The sequence below is a fragment of the Oncorhynchus tshawytscha genome, linkage group LG02, assembly GCF_018296145.1.
Source record: "Oncorhynchus tshawytscha isolate Ot180627B linkage group LG02, Otsh_v2.0, whole genome shotgun sequence".
Classification (NCBI taxonomy): Eukaryota; Metazoa; Chordata; class Actinopteri; order Salmoniformes; family Salmonidae; genus Oncorhynchus; species Oncorhynchus tshawytscha.
This window is the reverse complement of record NC_056430.1, coordinates 16,267,833-16,294,134: the sequence shown is the minus strand read 5'-3', so window position 1 is coordinate 16,294,134 and position 26,302 is coordinate 16,267,833. Positions and strand designations below refer to the sequence as shown.

Here is a 26,302-nt window from a genome sequence, read left to right as displayed (position 1 = left end):
GTGTGTGTTAGGTGACAGCAATAGACCTTTCAAGGGAATAGGGGTAGCACATAATGGTTAAACAACACATACACAGACACACATACGTGACCGACCGGCTCAATTTGGTCTTAGCAAAATTCGAAATTGTGTTTTTTAAATTGGATAAAAGTAAAGACTCTTTTATATATCATATATCATTATATATCATTCACTACACCTATCGAACAATGGGAAAGTAATTCTGCTTTGAAAGTTGATAAACTTGTAACCTCTCTTTTGAGAAAATGGCCCCTGAATGTTTTGGTACCTACTGGAGAGCTCTTCTTTGACTTAAAAAAATATATATATTTTACCTTTATTTAACCAGGTAGGCCAGTTGAGAACAAGTTCTCATTTACAACTGCAACCTGGCCAAGATAAAACAAAGCAGTGCGACATAAACAACACAGAGTTACACAACAAATATACAGTCATTAACACAATAGAAAAATATATATACTGTGTGTGCAAATATAGTAAGATTAGGGAGGTAAGGCAATAAATAGGCCATAGTGTCGAAATAATTTCATTTTAGCAATTAAACACTGGAGTGAGAGATGTGCAGAAGATGAATGTGCAAGTAGAGAAACTGGGGTGCAAAGGAGAAAAAAATAAAAATAACAATATGGGGATGAGGTAGTTGGGTGGGCTATTTACACATGGGCTGTGTACAGGTGCAATGATCGGTAAACTGACAGCTTATGCTTTAAGTTAATGAGGGAGATATAAGACTTCAGTGATTTTTGCAATTAATTTCAGGCATTGGCAGCAGAGAACTGTCTACACCCATTCAGCATCGTTCACACCCTTTTAAGCTTTAGCCCCACCCATCTATTTAAGGGTTCACATGTGAGGCTATGTACTAAACAACCAAAGATTTTAAGACGAAATGCTGCTTTATACTACAGTTGTTCGTAAATTTAATCTGGAATGCCAGAGTGTGCTCTGGGCAATGTCAGATTGGCTGTTCGTAAATTCAGAGCATTTCACTCTCAGAGCTTTCAGAGTGCACACTGGAAGCTCTGGACGAAAAGTAGAGTTGATCCGAGCGTTCTAACTTAACAACAACAGTCAAGCACCCAAGCTAACTGGTTAGTGTTGGCTAGCTTTCTAGCTACTTCCAGAGACAAAAGAGAGAACAGCTCATTTCACTCGCCCTAGAGCAGCTGGTTAGGCTGTTTTTATGTTATGCACAGCTTTGGTGACTGCAAATGTGTTGTTGGCAACAAATTAATTACGCTTTTTTGCCAAAGTTTACTGACACTGGCCATATTCAACGGGCGTTGAGCGTTCATAAATGCATCAGATATTCTGCGCTCTGGCACACTCAGACGAAAGTGCTCTGAAATCGGAGTAGATAGCCAGAGTGAATTTACCAGCTACGTCTATCGACAGTTGTCGCACTGACGTTATAAACATTGTATTGAAATATTTACCAGCTAATGTTAGCTAGCTAGCTAACTTAAGGTGTAATTTATGAAAATGTAGCTAACTAGACTATCTTACATGGATGGACGCTTCTCCCTCTCTGTCACAGATGCCATGGTTGCCCTTAGTTTGAAGATGTAATCCGGAGACAGGTGTTTTATACAACAGCCTTCTGTGTGTTCTCTTTTCGACTCCGTCTACACATTTGCAATCAAACGCCAGAATTGACTCCATCTCCTTAGCTATTATACTCTGATTTCAATGATTTCAAAACGTGGTCCTCCAGAAAGTGGAGAGCAACACTTATGCAATTCTACTACATGATATCATTCAAAAAAGCTGCGTTAGAAAGGATTACCTATACATACTGACCAGCTTACAGTATATTATAGACAGAAGCATCTATCATAGTAGACCAATATGAACTCATCTCTTGGCATGTCCAGCCCACTCATTATCTCAGCCAATTGTGGCAAGCGGGAAGGTTGGTTGGACTTTTTCCATGGCTAAACCAACTAGGCTCTGTAATTTAACGATTTTATTCGTATTTACAGGTGGCATATACGTTTGTTTTAAGGCACATGAAAGTTCACATGTTCCAGAAGGAATTTCTGCCCAAAATTGCAAGTTTGTATTCAAATGGCTCTCCTGTGAAGTAGTGACACGTGACATATGCCTAGTTCCTGAAACTAGTCACATATGCACTCAGCTGTTTCTTCGCCCTCACCTGCCCGCAATTGCTAACTACCCATCTGCAAACACCCAACTATTTGTGATAAAGTGAAAATCTGATGCCCTGATGCCCCAATCCTAACCTGACAATAGGCCAATAGAAAATGTGCCGTACAGTAAGACAGCTGATTTTTGAAAGGGGGTGGGAATAACTTGTTTAAGCGTATAATTTCCAACCTTTTTGTTGGCTATTGGCTAGTCAACATCTCTTCTTATTCATTTTTTACTTTTTACCGGTATCCAATTGGTAATTATTGTCTTGTCGCTGTAACTCGCATACGGACTCGGGAGAGGTAAAGGTCAAGAGCCATGCGTCCCACAAAACACAACCAAACTGCACTACTTCTTGACACAATGCCTGCTTAACCCAGCCACACCAATGTGTCAGAGGAAACACTGTACACCTGGGTCAGTGTGCATGCGCCCAGCACAACACAGGAGTCGCTAGAGCACGATGCGATAAGGACATCCCTGCCAGCAAAACCCTCCCCTCACCCGGACAACTGTGTGCCATCCCATGGGTATCCCGGTCACAGACAGTTGCGACATAGCCTGGATTTGAACCAGGATCTCTAGTGTCACAGTTAAGAACTGTGATGCAGTGCCTTAGACCACTGCACCACTCGGGAGGCCATGGTAGTCAACATAACTATAATTAGATACATGCAGCCTTTCTTCTGTCATTACTTCCCTAGAAGACTAAATAAACCCTTGATCACCCGAATAATGTCATAAATCGATGAATGCTTCAATCTAGTTGACATCAGTAAAGTTTTCTATTTTATCTCAACTCTTCTTGCACTGCAGATGTTTAGGGACCGGTAAGGAAATGCAATAACAAAAGAAAATCAGTAACATTTTCTGTGCAAAATGTTCAAATTACATCAGTTTCAAGGAAATACGAAGCAATGAAAAGCACCTGACATATTTCTGATAAGATTTCAGTTCGGCCTGGATGCATATTTTATGTGGTTGAAATAATGTCAGCTTTTATGTTGCTGATAAAGATAGTACCTTTACAGATGATCCCTAACTGTGCATTCATTCTCTCAAGATTCTGAAATAAATCATATTTCTCCACTCCTGTTCATGAGTCAAAATGTACATGTGGTGTATCATTTTACTGCAAGAAATGCTTAATTGTGCAGGAGTTAATGTTATATTAGACTATGTGAGAGGTTATAGACCTACAGCCAGTGTCCAGATTTCAGTTAGGCTACTATTCCATTTAACCCATCTGAACAGTAGGCTACAGTTCCCATCTTACGACTCTTGAATTTGTATAGCACCTCACAATCATCGCACGTAACATAACTGCTTTCATTTCTTTTACCACTTCACAAAATCTTTCACAAAAATTACATTACTGTTCTGTCCCTCCATTTTATTTCATTTCCACTTTTCATTTTGTCGATTTTCTCTTATTGAATTAAACTCTGACATTGTCCTTTTTGCCTCAGTGGATTGATATGAACCTTTCTGCCCAAGTTCTGGAAAGCATTTGGTGATTGCCTTGTATTTGGTGCGCTACAGTTGGGCCCTGAAGCTTAGGCTACGCACTAACACCAGATCAAAATGATGAACGAAAAACCTCAATGTAGCCTATAGATATGAATAGCACAACAATGATAAATGTATGAATTTTTTAATGCATCTTTTTTATCGATGACCGCCACCCACCCGCTCTTCTTCCACAAAATACAGTATTTCATGACCCTAAACCCACCTGCCCCGCGGATATAACCGCAGGGACTGCTGCTTATGAGTAAACATGCACATCAATAGCACACACACATCCTCTCACTCCAACACACAGACTGCCTGGACATGTAGATACACATATAAGCATGCACTCCCACAAACCCAAACAAACATCAGCACTCCTCCACAGTGACCGATAACTCCTCTCCTAATACTAAGCGATATGCTGTTATATATTCTCATAAATACCAGTATAGAGTGCACAGATGCAATCACAGTAACACGCTCCATACCCCCGACACTGAACTGTGATTTACACAGGGAAATAAAAGGATGGCTTTCATGCACAGTTTGTGACCTAATAGACCTCCGCCTTTATGGGAATGAGTTTAGGGCTGGTTGACCTGACCTTTAGATGTGCCGGTTGGGGTCCTCTGTGTGTGTGTGTGTGTGTGTGTGTGTGTGTGTGTGTGTGTGTGTGTGTGTGTGTGTGTGTGTGTGTGTGTGTGTGTGTGTGTGTGTGTGTGTGTGTGTGTGTGTGTGTGTGTGTGTGTGTGTGTGTGTGTGTGTATGAGTGTGTAGGGAGATAATGAGGCTGACTTGCTCGGTGCTTCCACAGATGGGCTCCCTCCCTCGTTCCCTCCCTCCCTCGTTCCCTCCCTCCCTCGTTCCCTCCCTCCCCCCGTCTGTCTGTCTGCTCTGCCCCCACTAACGGCCTCAAGAAAATTAATGGTCCAGTCAATACACTTGAAAGTTTCCAATTGCTCTGACATTAATTATTGACATTTGACCATTATATTGTCTGTTCAGGTTATCAAAGGAAGTCAGGGAAGAGAATGGGAGAGCGAGATAGGTGGAGAGCAAGAGAGCGAGAGAGGTGGAGAGCGAGAGAGAGCGAGAGCGAGAGAGAGAGAGAGAGAGAGAGAGAGAGAGAGAGAAAGAGAGAGAGAGAGAGAGAAGAGAGAGAGAGAGAGAGAGAGAGGCTCTGTTCACAAACAGAGCCCCAGGACAGCAACCCAATTAGACCCAACCAAATCATGAGAAAACAAAAAGATAATTACTTACACATTGGAAAGAATTAACAAAAACTATAATGCTATTTGGCCCTAAACAGAGAGTACACAGTGGCAGAATACCTGACCACTGTGACTGACCCAAACTTAAGGAAAGCTTTGACTATGTACAGACTCAGTGAGCATAGCCTTGCTATTGAGAAAGGCCGCCGTAGGCAGACCTGGCTCTCAAGAGAAGACAGGCTATGTGCACACTGCCCACAAAATGAGGTGGAAACTGAGCTGCACTTCCTAACCTGCCAAATGTATGACCATATTATATGACACATATTTCCCTCAGATTACACAGATCAACAAAGAATTCGAAAAACAAACCCAATTTTGATAAACCCCAATATCTAATGTGTGAATTAACACAGTGTGCCATCACCGCAGCAAGATGTGTGACCTGTTGCCACAAGAAAAGGGCAACCAGTGAAGAACAAACACCATTGTAAATATAACCCATATTCATGTTTATTTATTTTCCTTTTTGTACTTTAACTATTTGCACATCGTTACAGTACTGTATATATTTGAAATATATTTGAGAGAAGACTAGAGATAAATATAGAGAGACGGGCATGAAGTTCTCTTAGCCAAGTGTTGCAGAGATCCCATTACCTCCCAGGTTCAGGACGGAATGCAGGGCCATAACAGATATTGATCTCTCAGAAGTCAATCTACCGTCTCTGTAAATATTATGGCTCCTTGTCAATCCCAAACAGGAGCTGAGACTCTGGGCTTGCCTCCCTCCCGGCTCCCTCCCTCCCAGCTCCCTTCCTCAAGGATCCCTCCAGACTCCCACCTGGCTCCCTCTCTCCCAGCTCCTTTCCTAAAGGATCCCTCCACGCTTCCTCCCAGCTCCCTCCATCCCTGTTGGCTCCCTTCCTCTCTCCTTCCTCGCTCCTTCCTGGCTCCCTCCCTCCTCCTTCCTCCCTCCCGGCTCTATCCCTCCCTCCCTCCCGGCTCCCTCCCACCTGGCTCCCTCCCTCCTCCTCCCTCCCAACTGGCTCCCTCCCTCCTCCTCCCTCCCACCTGGCTCCCTCCCTCCTCCTTCCTCCCACCTGGCTCCCTCCCTCCTCCTTCCTCCCACCTGGCCCCCTCCCTCCCTCTTCCTCCCACCTGGCTCCCTCCCTCCTCCTTCCTCCCACCTGGCTCCCTCCCTCCTCCTCCCTCCCACCTGGCTCCCTCCCTCCTCCTTCCTCCCACCTGGCTCCCTCCTTCCTCCTTCCTCCCACCTGGCTCCCTCCCTCCTCCTTCCTCCCACCTGGCTCCCTCCCTCCTCCCTCCCACCTGGCTCCCTCCCTCCTCCTTCCTCCCTTCCGGCTCCATCCCTCCCTCCCTGGCACCCGGCTCCCTCCCACCTGGCTCCCGGCTCCCTCCCACCTGGGGCCCTCCCTTCTCCAGACTCCCTTCCTACTAGCTCCCTCGCTTCCTTCCCTCCCTTTCAGCACCCTGCCTGCCTCTCCCATTCTCCCTCCTGTAGGGGTGGTTCAGTCAAAGGGAAGGCAGCTCCTTTATCTGTATTGTAAATTATGACCATGACTGTGTCACAGTATGAATATTTGCATGGAAATTGTGACCTTGGCCCCATAAAGCATGCAACAAGTGATTTTGTCAAGAGACAGTAACTCAACCCAAACCTGTAAATCAATCAGTTTAGGTTTATAGTAGTAAACTTTATAGCTACTGTTTGATTGTCTGAATTCAAATGTTGTCTTGTTTCCTGATTTTAAACCTTTTCCTGTAACATATAAATTATTTATAATGTTTCATACTATGGGCATAACATGAAATATGGAATGTGACTCTTGGTATCAACCCCTCAAGTAATCAACCAAAAAAAGTCTAATAAATAAAAGGAAGACAACATCTCTTTTTCCTGCAGGCTCTCTAGGCCACATCGTCCTATATTTTTATCTTAATTTAATCTTCATTTGGCAGCCACATCCACATGAGCACTAAGCCCATCATCACAAAACACATACACGCACACACACAGACATACAGACACACACACACACACAGCTCAAACATACCCTGTTAGTATCCACACACTCACAGGATGTACATACAAAACTGCACCCATAGAGTCGTATACATGTACTCTATACATACATTACAATATATACGTTCAGAAACACACATAAAGAGATATTTATAGAAACATGCGCTCATGCACACATACACTCACAATTACACACACAGCCATACGCCTGCACACGTACTAGATTCCAGAATAAGATCAACCTGGGCCACTCCATGTATAGTGTTATATCATCGTGTATCATCTGAAACGTACGGAGATAATTCCCCCGGTTCAAATGTAATGCACGCCACTCAGAGAAACGGGTCAGGGTGCATAAACACAATCTCCTGACAGTGTTAGCCCCCCGGCACAGTTAATATATTGATTTTACAGTGCTACGTCGTGAGAAAACTATTTCATGAATTCCAATGAGACTCTTTTACCAGACTGCCACGAAGGGACAGAAATACAATCACAGCCACGCAGAAAGTCATTGTGTTCTATTGGTTGTGTAATGTGTTGGGGAGGGGGTTTGGTACAGATTTCACAGCTTTAATCTGTTCTCATTTAGTGCCATACCCTCTCCCCTGCCTTGAGACCTGCCGCTCAAACAAATCATTTTAACTGTTTTATGTTGTCATGCAAACAAATATTTACATGGTGAGTGGCTGAATAGTGTTTACTTTCATTAGCTTACAAGCATTGCTTGAAACATTGGTCAAAACAGCTACCACATAGGCCTACATATAGTAATCATTGTGTGACCACTTCAAATCAAGGGGGTACCGGTACAGAGTCAACCGGTTAGTCGAATAATTGAGGTAATATGTACATGTACTGTAGGTAGAGTTATTAAAGTGACTATGCATAGATAATAACAGAGAGTAGCAGCAGCATAAAAGAGTGGGGTCAATGCAAATAGTCTGGGTAGCCATTTGATTAGATGTTCAGGACTCTTATTGCTTAGGGGTAGAAGCTGTTTAGAAGCCTGTTAGACCTAGACTTGGCGCTCCGGTACAGCTTGCCGTGCGGTAGCAGAGATAGCAGTGTATGACTAGGGTGGCTGGAGTCCTTGACAATTTTTAAGGCCTTTGTCTGACACTGCCTGGTATATAGGTCCTGGACGGCAGGAAGCTTGGCCCCAGTGATTTACTGGGCCGTTCGCACTGCCCTCTGTAGGGCCTTCCTCTGACACCGCCTGGTATATAGGTCCTGGACGGCAGGAAGCTTGGCCCCAGTGATTTACTGGGCCGTTCGCAGTCTCCTGCCCCCTGTAGGGCCTTCCTCTGACACCGCCTGGTATATAGGTCCTGGACGGCAGGAAGATCAGGCCTACCACGGTTGTGTCGTGCCTGGCTGTGCAGTCATGAGTGAACAGGGGGCAGGAGGGGACTGAGCAACCACCTCTTGATCCAGTTGCAGAGGGAGGTTTTAGTCCCCAGGGTCCTTAGCTTAATGATGAGCTTTGACGTGACTGTCATGACCATGTTAGTTTGTTGGTGATGTGGACACTGTCAAGGGGGTAGTATAGTGTTATTAGATGATGTAGAGTAATTACCATTAAATAACAGAGTAATTACCATTAAATAACAGAGAACGAGAACGAGAGAGAGAGAGAGTGTGTTGCAGGGGCATGGCTGATGGCTGTATAGCTGATGGTGGATGGAGGGCAGGGAACGGCGGGGATGGGCGAGTGCCTGGGCTCAGTTCAGCACTAGCCAGGTCCATTTGGTCCTTACCTGGCCCTGGCATGCAGGAGACTGGGTAATGACAGGGAAAGAATGGCATCAGGGGGCAGGAGCCAAGAGGTAATTACAGAATGGAACCCATGCAGAAAAAACACATCTGGATCCATGAGGCAAATATGAAAGATCAGACGTAACAGTCATATTACTATCAGCTTCAATCCATGATGGTTTATCAGTCATACCGTGGAACTACTATCAGCCTGGAGATTGAAAAATAGCCCCCTCCAACCCATTCTACTCCACTCCACTCTCCCCCACACATGCTTGAGAGAGAGAGAGAGAGAGAGAGAGAGAGAGAGAGAGAGAGAGAGAGAGAGAGAGAGAGAGAGAGAGAGAGAGAGAGAGAGAGAGAGAGAGAGAGAGAGAGAGAGAGAGAGAGAGAGAGAGGTGCCACAGTCAGATGCAGCAAGACAATCTGTGGAAAGATCAGTCGTGGCAGCAGTATAACTTATGTGGCAAGTGATCCCACCCTGTCCTCTCTCGTCTCTGTGCTTTACTCAAACCCCTAAGAGAAACAGTCTGTATAAAAGTGACATTGTTTTCCCCTAACATATTTCCCCGACATATTTCCCCGACATATGGGGAGTTAATGATAGCTTAGCATTTCACTATGTTATGTGACTGTGGTGCAGCTGAGGTTGAACCAGTAATGGAAGTCTGCTGTGCCCTGTTATTAACATTTAACCCATGAATAACTACAGCTGTAATAAAGCACTAGAGTCCACTGTGATAAAGAGTCTAGCTGGAGTATTTAATGAAATCCTCCAGCCACTCTGTTGGTGTTGCTACGGTCTAGGGCCTTCACCGAAGCGCCCTTCTTCAGACATTCTGACTGGGTTTGGGTGCTGCATCAATGACCACTTTCACAACTCCATCTACCCACAGAATGAAGTCATCACTGCGTGCAGTCTAGCTCTCTCTCCTTCTCTCTCCCCTTCTCGCTCTCCATGCACACTTCTCTCTATCAAATTAAGATTTCCATCATTAAATTGATGTCATGCCAATACGCTTCATAGTTCCAAACCTTATTCTGAATGGCACACAGTGGTGGAGAGCTGTGAAAGTTCTACCTTTGATGTGGCGTTCTCTATTATTGAAATTAATTGGAGTGCACCCCTCCCCCACACACTTCTGCCCATTCTGGGCATGCTCGGTTAATCAACCTGTTAAGTGTTGGCGGCGGCAGTGGCTGGCCTGACTGTGTTCTGTCCTAGGGTTTCAGAAGGGGTTTCAAGAGAGTGAGGCCCTGGTTGTGTTTGAAGCTGGGATTTGGTGCCACAGCAGTGCTGAGGGACAGCAGTGGAACAGAGGTCAGGGGTCAGTGTGCAGGTTGGAGTGACGACGTGGAGTCTGCCAGTGAAGTACTGGGCTAGGGCTTGTGGGAGCAGCAGCAAGGCCAACAGGGACTCAGTTCTTCTTTTCCTCCGTATCGGCTTGGTCCAGCTTAAGAAAAGCGCCTCACTGGCTCACAGGCAGCTGGCCTGCCTCCACACACAGCAGAACCGCTGATAATCAGCAAAAAGAGACCCCTGATTATTGGTCTGCCTCTGCCTCTGCTTAAAGTCGGCCACTAACTACTCGGTCTGCTCTGCTTGCTCCTCAGCATGCCAAACTAACTCAACGTTAGCATTTTAACCCCCCACCAAACTATGGAAAATGTTGAGAACGTTACATCAATCTCTGCTCCATTTGTGTCAGGTGAAATGTGATTTTAATTGCAGTTGGAAGGGAATGAGTGCATTCTAATTTGCCTCTATATGTCAGCCTCTATCAGCAGTGGACAGACGTTTGTGCTTGTGGCTTTTCCAGGACAGCAAAGTGCCTAGCATCCCTGGTTCTGTGTCCTACTGTGTTTCTGCTTTCCCACAGACCCGCCCTGCACCATCATGGCTGATACACACACATACTCACACCCACACACCCATAGCTGCCCTATTTTGGGAGTAGCTTTGAAACTGTAGCATAATGGTGTTAAGCAGCTTGTGTCTCTCGCTGACATAGTAAATAATGTGTTTGACATCATCAGGGGAATAGAGCAGTACAAATCTTATTTTACAGATAGACAGACAGCGCTTAGCTCAGCTCAGACTCCCGAAACACAGGCCAGCCCGACTCAGCCTGCTTAGAAACATGGCCGAAATCTCTATAGCTCAGACTAAAACTAAATACATTTAAAACAGCTGAGACAAAGTCTGCATAAAGAAGACTCAGGTTACTCAGACTCCAGATATACATGTACAGATGTGGGATCTTCATTTGAACCAATTTGCTACAGCAGGAAAATTATCCTGCAGTAACAGTAAATGTGAATTATTATGTGGATTATAATGAATGGACATTGTAGAGGTTGATACATTTTTTGTAAGGGAAAATCTAATCTGAAATTTCGAAATGGAAATTACAAACTTCAGAAGCATTTTTAAACCTCAAATACACTACAATTTCTACATTTCCTGCATTGCAGAAAAGTTATCCTGCAACCGGGTGATCAAATTAAGATCTAACATCTGTATAGGTTGCTCAACAAAGCTTTGAATCCATACAAACATAGCTTTTTCTTAAATTAACCTTAGCTAAGCCGGGACTCCATTCAAGCTTGTCTCAACAAAGCTTAGAATCGATTTAGACACAGCTCTTGAAAGCATTAAATATGCTGTGAACAGGTTGCTACATATTAACATAGCTCAGCTTATTGTAACCTTGAATCCAGTTTAAATCTACCAGTTCAATTCTACGCAGTGAAGATGAATACAACTTGTTAAACCCCTTTTTCTTTTTGAAACAGGTACATCCAAGGGGCATCATCTCCCAAGGACATGATCATCATCGTGGACGTGTGAGTATCTAGTTTAGTCTTTCTTTGTCAAGCTTTCCTTCTCCTTCTCTCCTTTCTCTCCTTCCCATTTCTCTTCCCTCCTTCTCCCTCCCCATTCTCCCTCCCTCTCTCTCCTTCCTACTCCTCCTCCCTCCCTCCCCCTCCTTCTCCCTCTCTCCTCCTCCCTATCTCCTCCCTACCCCTCCCTCCCTCCCTCTCCTTCCTACTCCTCCTCCCTCTCTCCTTCCTCCTTTTCCCTCTCTCCTCCCGCCTCCTCCCTCTCTCCTTCCTCCTCCTCCCTCTCTCCATCCTCCTTTTCCCTCTCTCCTCCCGCCTCCTCCCCTCTCCTTCCTCCTTCTCCCTCTCCCCCTCCTTTTCCCTATCTCCTCCCTCCTGTCCTCTCCCCCTCCTGTCCTCTCTGCTCCCTCATGTCCTCCCCCACCCCCACCAGTGGCATTTTAGCAGGAACAGTAAAGGTCTCTAGTGCCACCTGTTGGTTTGCAGAGAATTGAGAGTTCTCTCTCAATCATAATAATCTCCACATATCTCTTGCTATTATATACATGTCTAAGAGGTACAATATGAAGATGAACATTCTGAATGCATGACGAAATCGACTGTGATTGGGTCATGAGAGGAATGAGAGGATGGATGTGTCCTCTTGCCAGACCGCCAACCTATAAACACTCATCACAGTATACAGAAGCAAAGGGACCGTCACTGTAGAATCTCCTGTGGCTGTACCATATCGTCTGGATGAGGTTTTAAGATGGAACCGTTTAGGTTGAACTGTATGGCTCAATGCGCTGATGGTTGTGTGTTGCGTTGTGCCTGTAGGAGTGGCAGTGTCAGTGGACTCACTCTGAAACTGATGAAGACGTCGGTCATGGAGATGCTAGACACTCTGTCAGATGACGACTATGTGAATGTAGCCAGGGTGAGTATCCTCCTCTGATAAGGTGATGGATAGAACGGTTCTGTCATATCTCTGATAAAGGTCTGGTTTCTCTTCAATATGCGAAATGTAATAACATGGTTAACACCTCCAATGCAGTATAAACATATTATATGGGTATGGTGATGTGGTCATGAGCAAACGTTCACCCAGGTTCCTATCACATAGTCACATCCCAGCAAACCAAAATTGTTTCTGAGAAAGTTCCCAGAACATACGTTAGGTCGCTGCAAATGTTCTTATAACACAAAAACTGGACCCTGTTGTTGTGATAATCATTCACCTGATGTTACAAAAACATTCCCAGAACACATTTAATCTGTTCTTTAAAGGTTCCCGAGAATGTTTCATTAGGTTGTGAGAACAGTCTATTGAGAACAGTGTGGGGACATCACAAACAATATGTTCCCAAAGCACAAAAACTGTCCAGTTGTGTGGATGATTCTACAAGGTTTCTTTTAGGATACAAAAAACATTCACCTGACGTTCCCAGAACATATTTAATATGTTCTTTAAAGGTTCCCAGAAAGTTTATTTAGATTGTGGGAACAATACATCTGCCAATGTTTTTTAGAATCCAATTCATACGGTCCCATTATTGCCACGTTCTTGCCGGGATCAGCCTTTCATATCTCCCGTGAACATGCCGAGTGGGAGTAGACATGGGCCGAGGTGGGTCTATTTGAATAAATTAATTGAATATAGACCATTATTAATGTGTTTTAAGCAGGTCTTAAGAAATGTTATCAAAGTAATAAAGGACAGACACTTCGAAACCTTGTTTCCTATAATACATTTTTTGACTGTTCTTTTTGCCATTTCTGAATGTTATTCAATGTGTTCCTATGGGCTTTAGTAGTAAAGGCCAAAACAAATATTTTATCAAATAGTTTGTTTATATATTTTGTCATACCTAAAATTCTAAATCAATATGTAAACGATCCATAATATGACCATGTCAAATCAATTCCATATGTCAGATAGGTTCCCAAAACACTAAAACTGTCCAAGCTGACAGTCAGATAATGTTTGTATCAGGGTGCACAAAACATTCCTTTTATGTTGCAAGAACGTTCCCAGAACAGCCTTTCTGAGTTCTGTAAAGGTTCCAATAACATTTGACTTGGTTGTGGGAACAGTGTGGGTACATTACAAGAGATAGGTCCCTAAAACACAAAATATGCTCAGTTGTGATGACATTCATACAATGTTTAAGTTCCACAGGACATTCCCTTAATGCAACACAGAACCATGCATGAGAGCACCAGCTGTTCTGAACGACTGTATGATCACGCTCTCCGTAACCGATACGAGTAAGACCTTTAAAAGGATGTCTACTCAAGTGTCTTCACTGACATTCAACCTCTCCCTGACCCAGTCTGTAATGCCTACATTTTTCAAGCAGACCACCATAGTCCCTGTGCCCAAGATCCCAAGGTAACTGGTCTAAATGACTATCGCCCCGTAGGACTCACATCTGTAGCCATGAAATGCTTTGAAAGGCTCACATCAACATCATCATCCCATACACTATGGACCCATTCCATGACCCAATCTCTATTGCACACCACACTGCCCTTTCCCACCTGGACAAGAGGAACACCTATGTCAGAAAATGCTGTTCATTGACTACAGCTCATCATTCAACACCATAGTGCCCTCCAAGCTCATCACTAAGCTAAGGACCCTGGGACTAAACACTTCCCTCTGCAACTGGATCCTGCACTTCCTGACGCGCCGTCCCCCAGGTTGTGAGGGTAGGCAACAACACATCTGCCACGCTGACCCTCAACACATTGGCCCTTCGGTAGTGAGTGCTTAGTCCCCTCCTGTACTCTCTGTTCCCCCACGACTGTGTGGGTGACCGTGCATGACTCCAACACCATCATTAAGCTTGCAGACGACACGATGGTGGCAGGCCTGACCATTGACGACGATGAGACAGCCGAAAGCGAGGAGGTCAGACACTGCCAGGACAACAACCTCTCCCTCAACGTCAGCAAGACAAAGGAACTGATTGTGGCCTACATGAAATGGAGGGCCGAGCACGCCCTCATCCACATCGACAGAGCTGTAGTGAAGTGGGTCTAGAGCTTCAAGTTCCTCGTGTCCACAACACTAAGGACCTATCATGGTCCAAATAAACCTACACGGTTGTGAAGAAGGCACGACAATGCCTCTTCCCCAGGGGTCTGAAAAGATTTGGCCTGGCCCTCAGATCCTCAATCAGTTCTATAGCTGCACAATCTCGACTGGCTGTATCACCGCTTGGTATGGAAACTGCTTGGCATCCGACCGTAAGGTGTTACAGAGAGTAGTGTGTACGGCCCAGCACATCACTGGGGCTGAGCCCCCTGACATCCAGGACCTATATACCAGGTGGTGTCAGATGAAGGCCCTAACAATTGTCAAAGACTCCAGCCAACCTAGTCACAGACTGTTCTCTCGCAAGCGGTACCGGAGTGCCAAGTAGGGACCAAAAGGCTCCTGAACAGCTTTTACCCCAAAGTCATTAGACTGCTGAACAGTTAATCAAATGGCTACCAAGACTATTTGTATGGACCCCCTTTTTCTGCACTGACTCTCTTGCACTGGCTCTATGCACACTCTCTGGACTCTACCCACACACTCACACATACTACACTGACACTACCACACACACACACACACACACACACACACACACACACTTTCATACTCTTTCACACTCTTCACATATGCTGCTACTACTCTGTTTTTATCTGATTGCCTAGTCACTTTTACACCTACCTACATGTACATATTACCTCAATTACCTCAACTATCTCGTACCCCTGTATATTGACTCTTTGTATATAGCTTTGTTATTGTTATTTTATTGTGTTACTATTTCCTTTTTTAAATGGTGCTAATTGTTATTCCCTTTTAACTCTGTATTGTTGGGAAAGGACTTGTAAGTAAGCATTTCATGGTAATGTCTACACCTGTTGTATTCGCTGCGAGTGACAAATACAATTTGAGTCGATTCGATTTGATTTAATGTTGTAAGAATGAAATAAGTGAGTTTTATGAACCATGCATGAGAGCACCATATTTGTTTTAGGTTTAACATAATATTCCATTCATATTCACGCAATATACATTTGACCTTGTCATGGAGGTCTTCAGAACATTTACAAAATACTGCAGTACCAGTCAAGGGATTTTCTTTATTTTTACCATTTACCATTTTTACCATTTTTACCATTTTCAACGTTGTAGAATAATAGTGAAGACATCAAAACTATGAAATAACACATATGGAATCATAACCAAAAAAGTGTTAAACAAATCAAAATATATTTTATATTTGCGATTCTTCAAGGTAGCCCTTTGCCTTGATGACAGCTTTGCACACGATTGGCATTCTCTCAACCAGCGTCTACTGGAAGGCTTTTCCAACAGTCTTGAAGAAGTTCCCATTAATCTTGCAATCTGAGGTGCAGTTAACTCTAATTAACTTATCCTCTGCAGCAGAGGTAACTCTGGATATTCCTTTCCTGTGGCGGTCCTCACGAGAGCAAGTTTCATCATAGCACTCGGTCTTTTACCTAATAGGGCTATCTTCTGTATACCACCACTACCTTGTCATAACACAACTGACTGGCTCAAATGCATTAAGAAGGAAAGAAATGCCACAAATGAACAAGACACACCTGGAATGTTATTTTCCTTCACCGGACATGTGAACAGCATTCAATCCAACAAATACAACCATATGTTTTACACTTCATATGTTGACAATCTGCCCATGTGGGTTTGAACCTGCACGGTTTGGTTCCCAAACCAGGTCACCAGGTCACCTCTGCGTCACCTGGGAAGCGCTCTTATGTCGTATTTTATCAGTATATAAATATGGGGTGGCAGGTAGCCTAGTGGGTAGAGCATTTGGCCATTAACCGAAAGGTTGCTAGATCGAATCTCTGAGCTGACAAGGTAAAAATCTGTTCTTCTGCCCCTGAAAAAGGCAGTTAACCCACTTCCTAGGCTGTCATTGTAAATAAGAATTTGTTCTTAACTGACTTGCTTAGTTCAATATGTAAATGTAATATAGCCATGGCTGTATGGTCAATCAGGAATTCCATGCTTCCTTTTAAACCTTCTTAGACATAACTAAAGGTTAACTGGGTTAGTCACCATCACTTCCCCTCTTCCTCTTTATATGCTGCGTACCTCTGGGTCCATGTTTACAAGGTATCCAAGACTATAAGTGCTGATCTAGGATCATGAAAAATAAGCCAGGGGGAACATATCAAGCGTCTCCAAAGTAGAAATTATATTGGGTGTGTTTCTTAAAGTTGAATAGTACATTTTTACACAAAGTATTTTTATATAGTAAAATATTGTTTGTGTTTGTATGATTAAATGCTGTTCAAATGTCCTTAGAATGAAAGGAAAATGCCATGTGTCTCTATATGACCGACAATACAGTCCTCAAATGAGAATTGCCAGTAAATGTGGAGAAGAACATAATGGGGATGTATTCCAATCTGATTTCATTTGCATGCTGAGAATGTTGTGGTAAAACTTAAATATAAAATGTTCTTGAAATGTTCTGAGGAACTCCATGACAAGGTCAAATGTTTATTGCGTGAACATCAATGGAGTATTGTGTCAAACCTTCAACAAATATACTATGAACATCATACAAACTGACTTATTTCATTCTTACAACATTAACGGAACGTCCTGTGCAACCTACTTTAAACATTGTATGAATGTCATCACAACTGAGCATATTTTGTGTTTTAGGAACCTATCTCTTGTAATATACCTCCACTGTTCTGGGAATGTTCCTGGTTTGCAGGAATGTATGCATAGCTACATATACTGTAAAAACACTGTTCAGGGAATGATCCTGGTTTGCAGGAATGTATGCATAGCTACATATACTGTAAAAACTATAACTTTCCCACATGGTTATAATCCCACAATGTTGCAACCCCCAGTCTATGTGTGATTGTGCTGTCTTTATCTCACCAACAGTCTCCCTGCCTTGCTTCTTAGGTTTTCCATTGAATGCTGCATTATCTGACTCACTGCATACATCGGTAGCCTACACTTGCACGCATTTGCACGCCCGCACTCCCACACACACACACTGGCGGGGTAGCCCTGTTTAGAGACTTGGGTGGTTAATCCTCCATAATCCAGTGGTCTTAGTCAGTGTATGTTTCTAAATCCCAGCTCTAAGAGGCAGAAATTAGCGTGATAATTTGGGTGGGAACGAGGCTGATTTCCACCCCTTTAAAGAAATTAAGAGCTCTGGAAGTAGGAAGGAAAGAAAATGGTTGTTGGTCTGTAGACACCAACAGTAATCATTGTTGTTACAGTAATACAATTGTAATTCAAACTCTGCATTTGATCAGTCAAATATTCCCATTATTGTTATTTACCAAATAAATTGACTGAGAACACATTCTCATTTACAGCAACAACCTGGGGAATAGTGACAGGGGAGAGGAAAGAGCCAATTGTAAACTGGGGATTAATTAGGTAACCATGAATAGGTTGAGGGCAGATTGGGAATTCAGCCAGGACACCAGGGTTAACACCCCTACTCTTACAATAAGTGCCATGGGACCTTTAATGCCCTCAGAGAGTCAGGACACCAGTTTAAGCACCCATCCAAAAGACAGCACCCTACACAGGGCAGTGTCAATCACTGCCCTGAGGCATTGGGATATTTTTTAGACCAGAGAAAATAAATAAAGGTTAAAAAAATAATAATAATAAAAAAATTAAAAAGAGTGCCTCCTACTGACCCTCCAACACCACTTCCAGCAGCATCTGGTCTCCAATCCAGGGACTGACCAGGACCAACCCTGCTTAGCTTCAGAAGCAAGCCAGCAGTGGTATGCAGGGTGGTACGCTGCTGGCCGAAATGCCTTCCACTGCCCTGTTACAAGCACAACTACTGAAGAGTTTATTTCCAAAACGCTATATCCACCAATTATTCACATTTGTGTTTTCTCATCAGAAATGGTTGATTATGGGTACCTTCATGTGTGTGTAAACTGTTCTCTGATTTTTTTTATTCATAGATTTTAGATGTGTATGAAAATTGTTTTTTTGTTTGCAAAACACTATTTATCCATTGTTTTAGCCGGAATTGAATGTTCGTATGTTGTATATTTGACTGTGATATGTGGTTGTCTCACCTAGGATATATAGTGTTTTGGAATGCAACTCTTCTATCTTAATCTGATTCAACAAACTCTTCTGTTTTCCAATACAGTATAACCTTCAACGGAACCATTACATTGTGTTCTTGTCATTTTGTTACGAGATCATAATCTGTGACAAGGAATACTATAGTTCATGTTTTTTTTTCAATTTTTTACCAATAAACTGTAAATATCAAACTGCACGAACAGAAGGAAATGTCAGATTTTCATGCACCAAATGTTTAACCTATTTTATGCCATCATTCTGTCTTCAAAATGTCAACAGAATTTAAAGTTGACTTTCAAGAAGAAAGGCCATTAAAAACCTGACATTACAGACATTGCTGTTCGATGCTAATCACATATAGACACACTGCTCACTGTTTACCTCTCTGTCTGTCAAAAACACACACACAGAAGAAACACACACACAAACACACACACAGACAAACACACAGCCCGGGACTAATTTTAATTTATCAGAGGAGATGAGATCTAGATGACATTACCTTGGCTGGGTGTTTTTCGTTTGTTCTTGGAATTCCATGTTTATTGCCAGAGTGGCACAGAGCAACCCACATACCCCTCCTCATCCCAACACACTGCAGATGGAGTCGCCCTCAATGCCAACGAGCGAGCAGCGTGGTCACTGCTATTCATTGTTATCTGTCTCTCCCCCTCCCACCCCACAGTTTAACGAGAAGGCAGATGCTGTCGTCCCCTGTTTTAAGACCTTGGTCCAGGCCAACATGAGAAACAAGAAGATCTTCAAGGAGTCTATCATGCACATGCAAGCCAAAGGAACCACTGACTACAAGTCTGGCTTCCAGTTCGCCTTCGAACAGCTACTCAATGTAAGACTAAGAGCCAGCAGTCAGTCACGCTCTTCTGGGTTTATTTCAGGGTGGTAGGTTAGGTTAGGTCTTCCATGAAATGCCCATGGTATAAGACATGCTAATTAGCATACTGACATCCCAATTGACATTGGAATTGACATTGGAATTGACCCTGTGCTACCAAGCCACTCTTTAGACAATCAGAGGATTATGCCTAATCTGAATGGAGCCCAAAGGGGCCACTAGTTAGTCAGTCAGTCGGATTAGGAACTGCCACTGCAGTGGGATGATGGCGATGGTGGCGTTTAGGGCTAGCCAGCACAGCAGAGGTCCCTGTGTGTGTGTGCAGCAGGGAGGCAACCAGGCAGGCATTGCTGTAAATCTGTCTGTCTGTCTGTCTACACAGGTGCTGCCTCAGCTCAGCTCTCTATACTCCTATATATTATAGGAGGCTTACCTTATGGGCTCTGATGGGATGATTGATGAGAGACAGATCAGCCACAGACACTTTATATTCTTCTGGTGGGCCGAGAGGCACAATGCCAAGCGCCCAGCCTTGCCTAGCCCAGCCTACAACCCAGCCTATAGCCCAGTCTAGCCCAGCACAGACCAGCCTTGCCTAGCCCAGCCTACAACCCAGCCTATAGCCCAGTCTAGCCCAGCATAGACCAGCCTTGCCTAGCCCAGCCTACAACCCAACCTAAAGCCCAGTCTATAGCCCAGTCTAGCCCAGCCTTGCCTAGCCCAGTCTATAGCCCAGCCTATACCCCAGCCTAGCTCAGCCTATAGCCCAGCCTAGCCCAGTCTAGCCCAGCCTATAGGCCAGCCTAGCCCAGCCTATACCCCAGCCTAGCTCAGCCTATATCCCAGTCTACCCCAGCCTAGCCCAGCCTATAGCCCAGCCTAGCCCAGCCTATAGCCCAGCCTAGCCCAGCCTATATCCCAGTCTACTCCAGCCTAGCCCAGCCTATAGCCCAGCCTAGCCCAGCCTACAACCCAGCCTACAACCCAGCCTATAGCCCAGCCTAGCCCAGCCTATAGCCCAACCTAGCCCAGCCTATAGCCCAGCCTAGCCCAGTCTAGCCCAGCCTATAGCCCAGCCTATAGCCTAGCCCAGCCTATAGCCCAGCCTAGCCCAGCCTAGTTAACCAACACCCAACCACGGAACACATCTAACCAACAACTGGCCACAGAACACATTTAACCAACACCTGGCCACGGAACACATTTAACCAACACCTGGCCACGGAACACATTTAACCAACGCCTGACCACGGAACACATTTAACCAACACCTGGCCACGGAACACATTTAACTTATGCCTGGCCACGGAACACATTTAACCAACACCTGGCCACGAAACACATTTAACTTATGCCTGGCCACGGAACACATTTAACCAACACCTGGCCACGGAACACATTTAACCAACACCTGGCCACGGAACACATCTAACCAACACCTGGCCACGGAACACATTTAACCAACACCTGACCACGGAACACATTTAACCAATGCCTGGTCACAGAACACATTTAACCAACACCTGGCCACGGAACACATTTAACCAATGCCTGGCCACGGAACACATCTAACCAACACCTGGCCACGGAACATATTCAACCAACACCTGGCCACGGAACACATTTAACCAACACCTGGCCACGGAACACATCTAACCAACACCTGGCCATGGAACACATCTAACCAACACCTGGCCACGGAACACATTTAACCAACGCCTGGCCACGGAACATATTCAACCAACACCTGGCCACGGAACACATTAAAATTATGCCTGGCCACGGAACACATCTAACCAACACCTGGCCACGGAACATATTAACCAACACCTGGCCACGGAACACATCTAACCAACACCTGGCCACGGAACACATCTAACCAACACCTGGCCACGGAACACATCTAACCAACACCTGGCCACGGAACACATCTAACCAACACCTGGCCATGGAACACATCTAACCAACGCCTGGCCACGGAACACATTTAACCAACACCTGGGCACAGAACACATTTAACCAACAGCACAGGATAAATTACCCTACACAGAAAGAGATATGTACACTTCAATCCCATATATGTGGATGTATTGTGCACTGTACATGCAGGTTACACATTAGCTAACATATTAGAACATAGACTCTACAGCTGTTCGAAGGCGAACTGGAAGCCAGACTTTGCTCAAGCATTCTTTTCTCTTGTGATGAACAAGACACCATGTTTTTGTGATTACCTGGATGGAGAGGCTATACTTTATAATGTCTATATAGTTTGTGTCCTCTTCCTTTTCCTGACTGTTTCCCCCCGCTCTCACTAATCACTCTCTATTTGTATCTCTCTCTGTATCTCTGTATCTCTCTCTCCCTTTCCTTCCCACTCTCTCTCTCCTTCTCTCTCCCTCTCTCTCTCTCTCTTCTTTCCTCTCTCTCTCTCTCTCTCTCTCTCTCTCTCTCTCTCTCTCTTCTCTCTCTCTCTCTCTCTCTCTCTCTCTCTCTCTCTCTCTCTCTCACTAATCACTCTCTCTTTGTATTTGTCTCTGTATCTCTCCCTCTCCCTCTTCCTCTCCCTCTCCCATTCTCTCAACCTCTCCGTCTCTCTCTCTCTCTGTTCCACAGGATACCGGCGCCCCAAGGGCGGGCTGCAATAAGATGATAATGATGTTTACAGATGGAGGAGAGGATCGTGCACAGGACATCTTTGAGAAGTACAACTGGCCCAACAAAACAGTGAGTCTGTCCTCAAAAACCAATTATCTATTCATCAATCCTAGTCTCCTAATGAATCAGTCCATGCATGTTTAAGAGTTGATGAACCAGTCTGTACTCTCTCTTCTCTCTCTCATCCCTTATCCTTATCAAAGAAATGCTATATTTATCAACAGCAATTGCCATTCTTTTGGTGAGAATCTTAATGATTCCAAAAGTTCCATCCTTGGACATAGATCCAGCCTTATGGGTGTCTGCTCAGATCCTCTTTTCCTACACGTTGGCTTTTTTCCCGCTCTCTCTCTCTCTCTCCCTCCCTGTCATCTCTCTCTCCGCTCTCTCTCTCTCTCTCTCTTCCTCCCTGTCATCTCTCTCTCCTCTCTCTCTCTCTCTCTCTCTTTTCCTACACGTTGGCTGTTTTTTTTCCCTCTCTCTCTCTCTCTCTCTCTCTCTTTCTCTCTCTTCATCCCTGTCATCTCTCTCTCCTCCTCTCTCTCTCTCTCTCTCTCTCTCTCTCTCTCTCTATATCTCTATCATCTCTTCATCCCTATCATCTCTTTCCTCTCTCTCTCTCTCTCTCTCGCCGCTCTCTCTCTCTCTCTCTCTCTTCCTCCCTGTCATCTCTCTCTCTCTCTCTCTCTCTCTCTCTTCCTCCCTGTCATCTCTCTCTCTCTCTCCTCCCTGTCATCTCTCTCTCTCTCTCTCTCTCACTCTCTCTCTCTCTCTCTCCCCTCCCTGCCATCTCTCTCTTCCTCCCTGTCATCTCTCTCTCTCTCTCTCTCTTCCTCCCTGTCATCTCTCTCTCTCTCTCTCTCTCTCTCTCTCTCTCTCTCTCTCTCCTCCCTGTCATCTCTCTCTCGTTTTTTTCTCTCTCTCTCTTCCTCCCTGTCATCTCTCTCTCTCTCTCTCTCTCTCTCTCTCTCTCTCTTCCTCCCTGTCATCTCTCTCTCTCTCTCTCTCTCTCTCTCTCTCCCCTCCCTGTCATCTCTCTCTCCGTTCTCTCTCTCTCTTCCTCCCTGTCATCTCCCTGTCATCTCTCTCTCTCCTCTCTCTCTCTCTCTCTCTCTCTCTCTCTCTCCCTCCCTGTCATCTCTCTCTCTCTCTCTCTCTCTCTCCCTGTCATCTCTCTCTCTCTCTCCCCTCCCTGTCATCTCTCTCCCTGTTATCTCTCTCTCTCTCTCCTGTTATCTCTCTCTCTCTCTCTCCCTGTTATCTCTCTCCTCTTACCTCTCTCTCTCTCTCTTCCTCCCTGTCATCTCTTTCTCTCTCTCTCTCTCTCTCTCTCCCTGTTATCTCTCTCTCTCTCTCTCTCCCTGTTATCTCTCTCTCTCTCTCTCTCTCCCTGTTATCTCTCTCTCTCTCTCCCTGTTATCTCTCTCTCTCTCTCTTCCTCCCTGTCATCTCTCTCTCTCTCTCTCTCTCCCTCTCTCTCTCTCTCTCTCTCTCTCTCGCTCTCTCCTCCCTGTCATCTCTCTCTCTCTCTCTCGCTCTCTTCCTCCCTGTCATCTCTCTCTCTCTCTCTCTCTCTCTCTCTCTCTCCCCCTCCCTGTCATCTCTCTCTCCGTTCTCTCTCTCACTCTTCCTCCCTGTCATCTCTCTCTCTCTCTCTCTCCTCTCTCTCTCTCTCTCTCTCTCTCTCTCTCTCTCTCTTCCTCCCTGTCATCTCTCTCTCTCTCTCTCTCTCTCTCTCTCTCTCTCTCTCTCTCTCTCCCCTCCCTGTCATCTCTCTCCCTGTTATCTCTCTCTCTCTCTCTCCCTGTTCTCTCTCTCTCTCTCTCTCCCTGTTATCTCTCTCTCTTCCTCCCTGTCATCTCTCTCTCTCTCTCTCTCTCTCTCTCCCTGTTATCTCTCTCTCTCTCTCTCCCTGTTATCTCTCTCTCTCTCTCTCTCCCTGTTATCTCTCTCTCTCTCTCCCTGTTATCTCTCTCTCTCTCTCTTCCTCCCTGTCATCTCTCTCTCTCTCTCTCTCCCTGTTATCTCTCTCTCTCTCTCTCTCGCTCTCTTCCTCCCTGTCTCTCTCTCTCTCTCTCTCGCTCTCTTCCTCCCTGTCATCTCTCTCTCTCTCTCTCTCTCCCTGTTATCTCTCTCTCTGTCTCTTTTCTTGTCTTGCTGCTGGTGTTAACAGCTCTGACCTGCTGACTAATTAGCCACTTTATTATCAGAACCCATGAAATTACAGCCAACACATGCACTCACTCACTCTCTTTCTCTCTCCCTGTCTATCTTTCTCCCTCTCCTTCTTTTTTTTCTTCATCCTCGCTCAGATGGCTTGAAATGCTGCTGCCATTTTGCTTTCTCACTGTGCGAAAAGAATGTTGATTCTACTGATCTTAGTTTTTCTCTCTCTGCCCACTATCTCCTCACCTTCCAGATTCGAGTATTTACATTTTCAGTTGGACAGCACAACTATGATGTCACCCCCTTGCAGTGGATAGCTTGTGCCAACAAAGGTGAGTAGAGAGGGTGTGCCTGTAAAGTGTAGTGACATGGAGAGACTTTACATCTACGGTCATAGATAGAGGAGAACAGAAGCTCCTTCTGCGGCCTATCAACACTCCCCATGTCTAGCAAACAGAAACCAGAAAATATGTGATATTATTATGTCATTATATAACCAAACTCCAAACAAACTGCCCAGCTGTCCACAACCTAGATGACTAAGCTATCCTCCTTTCCTCCATTAGTCCTCATGACCTCATGACCTCATGCCCACTCTGAACCATAGCCAATGTACAATTCCACTTTTATGTTCTCTCTGTTTCACTATTTTTTTAACCAAATTTCTCTTTGTTTCCTCTCTCTCTCTCTCTCTCTCTCTCTCACTCTCTATCTCTCTTTCTTTCTCTCTCTCTCTCTCTCTTTCTTTCTCTCTCTCTCTCTCTCTCTCTCTCTCTCTCTCTCTCTCTCTCTCTCTCTCTCTCTCTCTCTCTCTCTCTCTCTCTCTCTCTCTCTCTCTCTCTCTCTCTCTCTTCTCTTTCTCTCTCTCTCTCTCTCCCTCTTTCTTTTCTCTCTATCTCTCTCTCTTTCTCTCTCTCTCTCTTTCTCTCCTCTCTCTCTCTCTCTCTCTCTCTCTCTCTCTCTCTCTCTCCCCTCTCTCTCTCTCTCTCTCTCTCTCTGTTGTTTGATTTCTCACTGTCTCAACATTTCTCTAATACGCTGAGCTCTCCCTTCTTCCCATCACAAGAAGCATCCCTTCTAAAGAACGCTAATTAGTTCATTTCCAGTGGAGCCTTCAGAGTGCTTCAGAAGTGCCTCCCTCCCCACAAGTTGTAATTCATTATCGGGTGGAGCCTGGCTGTGTGGTGATAACCATGGCTACCACCTCTCACACAGGCAGGTGGCATGGGGGAAGTACAGGATTACTCCCCTGTGCCAACATGCCACTCACTCTAATCATTAGCATGGCACCAAAGCCAATGCCAAACTATGACAATGCTTATTGAGGTATTCTCCTCTGTGGAGCTGTCCTTTGACATGTGGTCGTACAACACCTTGCTTATTGCTCTTCTTCGGTATCACACATAAACAGAGACACATGTTGAGCCGAACCTTCTCACCCAGAACACACACTTACACACACACATGAATCTGCCTCACAAACACATTACATACCCAGCTCCCTCTTGACTAGCCTTACTGTTGTCTCACTTGGCTTGTGCTGCAATCCCTTTTTCAGTTGAACCTACCCCCGCTCTGTCTCACTATGAGCTGAACTTTGTCCTCTCTCCGGTGGCTGAAGACCTGGGTGTAGACCTCTGGTCCATGCTCTTTAGTTTCTGTGTTGGTTCCTCTCCTCATTCCTATTGTCATGTTCTACCCTACAACTGGAGGTGTCACAGTCTCTGGCAGGCAGCCAAAAATACTAAGCAAAGGAAGGAGCTACTGTTCTGAACAGTCATAGGAAGTGTGCGCGCGAGCGCGAGCGTGTGTTTATTAAAAAACGGCAGGCATTCTTGTCTCTTAACATTCTGGGGATGTTGTCTCCATTTCGCGGCTCTTTGTATAAACACTCTGTGCTTTAATAACTTGGGGAACGGCAGCAGTTATTGACCCAGAGTGAGTGTGTC

General features: G+C 44.9%; 1 protein-coding gene across 4 annotated transcripts in view; it reads left to right on the top strand.

Annotated features, from left to right (window-relative positions):
* LOC112263077 (voltage-dependent calcium channel subunit alpha-2/delta-2-like) overlaps positions 1 to 26,302 on the top strand; it is a 296,787-nt gene that overhangs the window by 221,879 nt on the left and 48,606 nt on the right. For all 4 annotated transcript variants that reach the window (XM_042331135.1, XM_042331134.1, XM_042331138.1 and 1 more), the window contains 5 exons: positions 11,500 to 11,550; positions 12,367 to 12,466; positions 19,362 to 19,523; positions 22,146 to 22,256; positions 24,607 to 24,685. In XM_042331135.1, the coding sequence (XP_042187069.1) occupies positions 11,500 to 11,550; positions 12,367 to 12,466; positions 19,362 to 19,523; positions 22,146 to 22,256; positions 24,607 to 24,685 (503 nt within the window). The remainder of the gene's footprint in view (positions 1 to 11,499; positions 11,551 to 12,366; positions 12,467 to 19,361; positions 19,524 to 22,145; positions 22,257 to 24,606; positions 24,686 to 26,302) is intronic.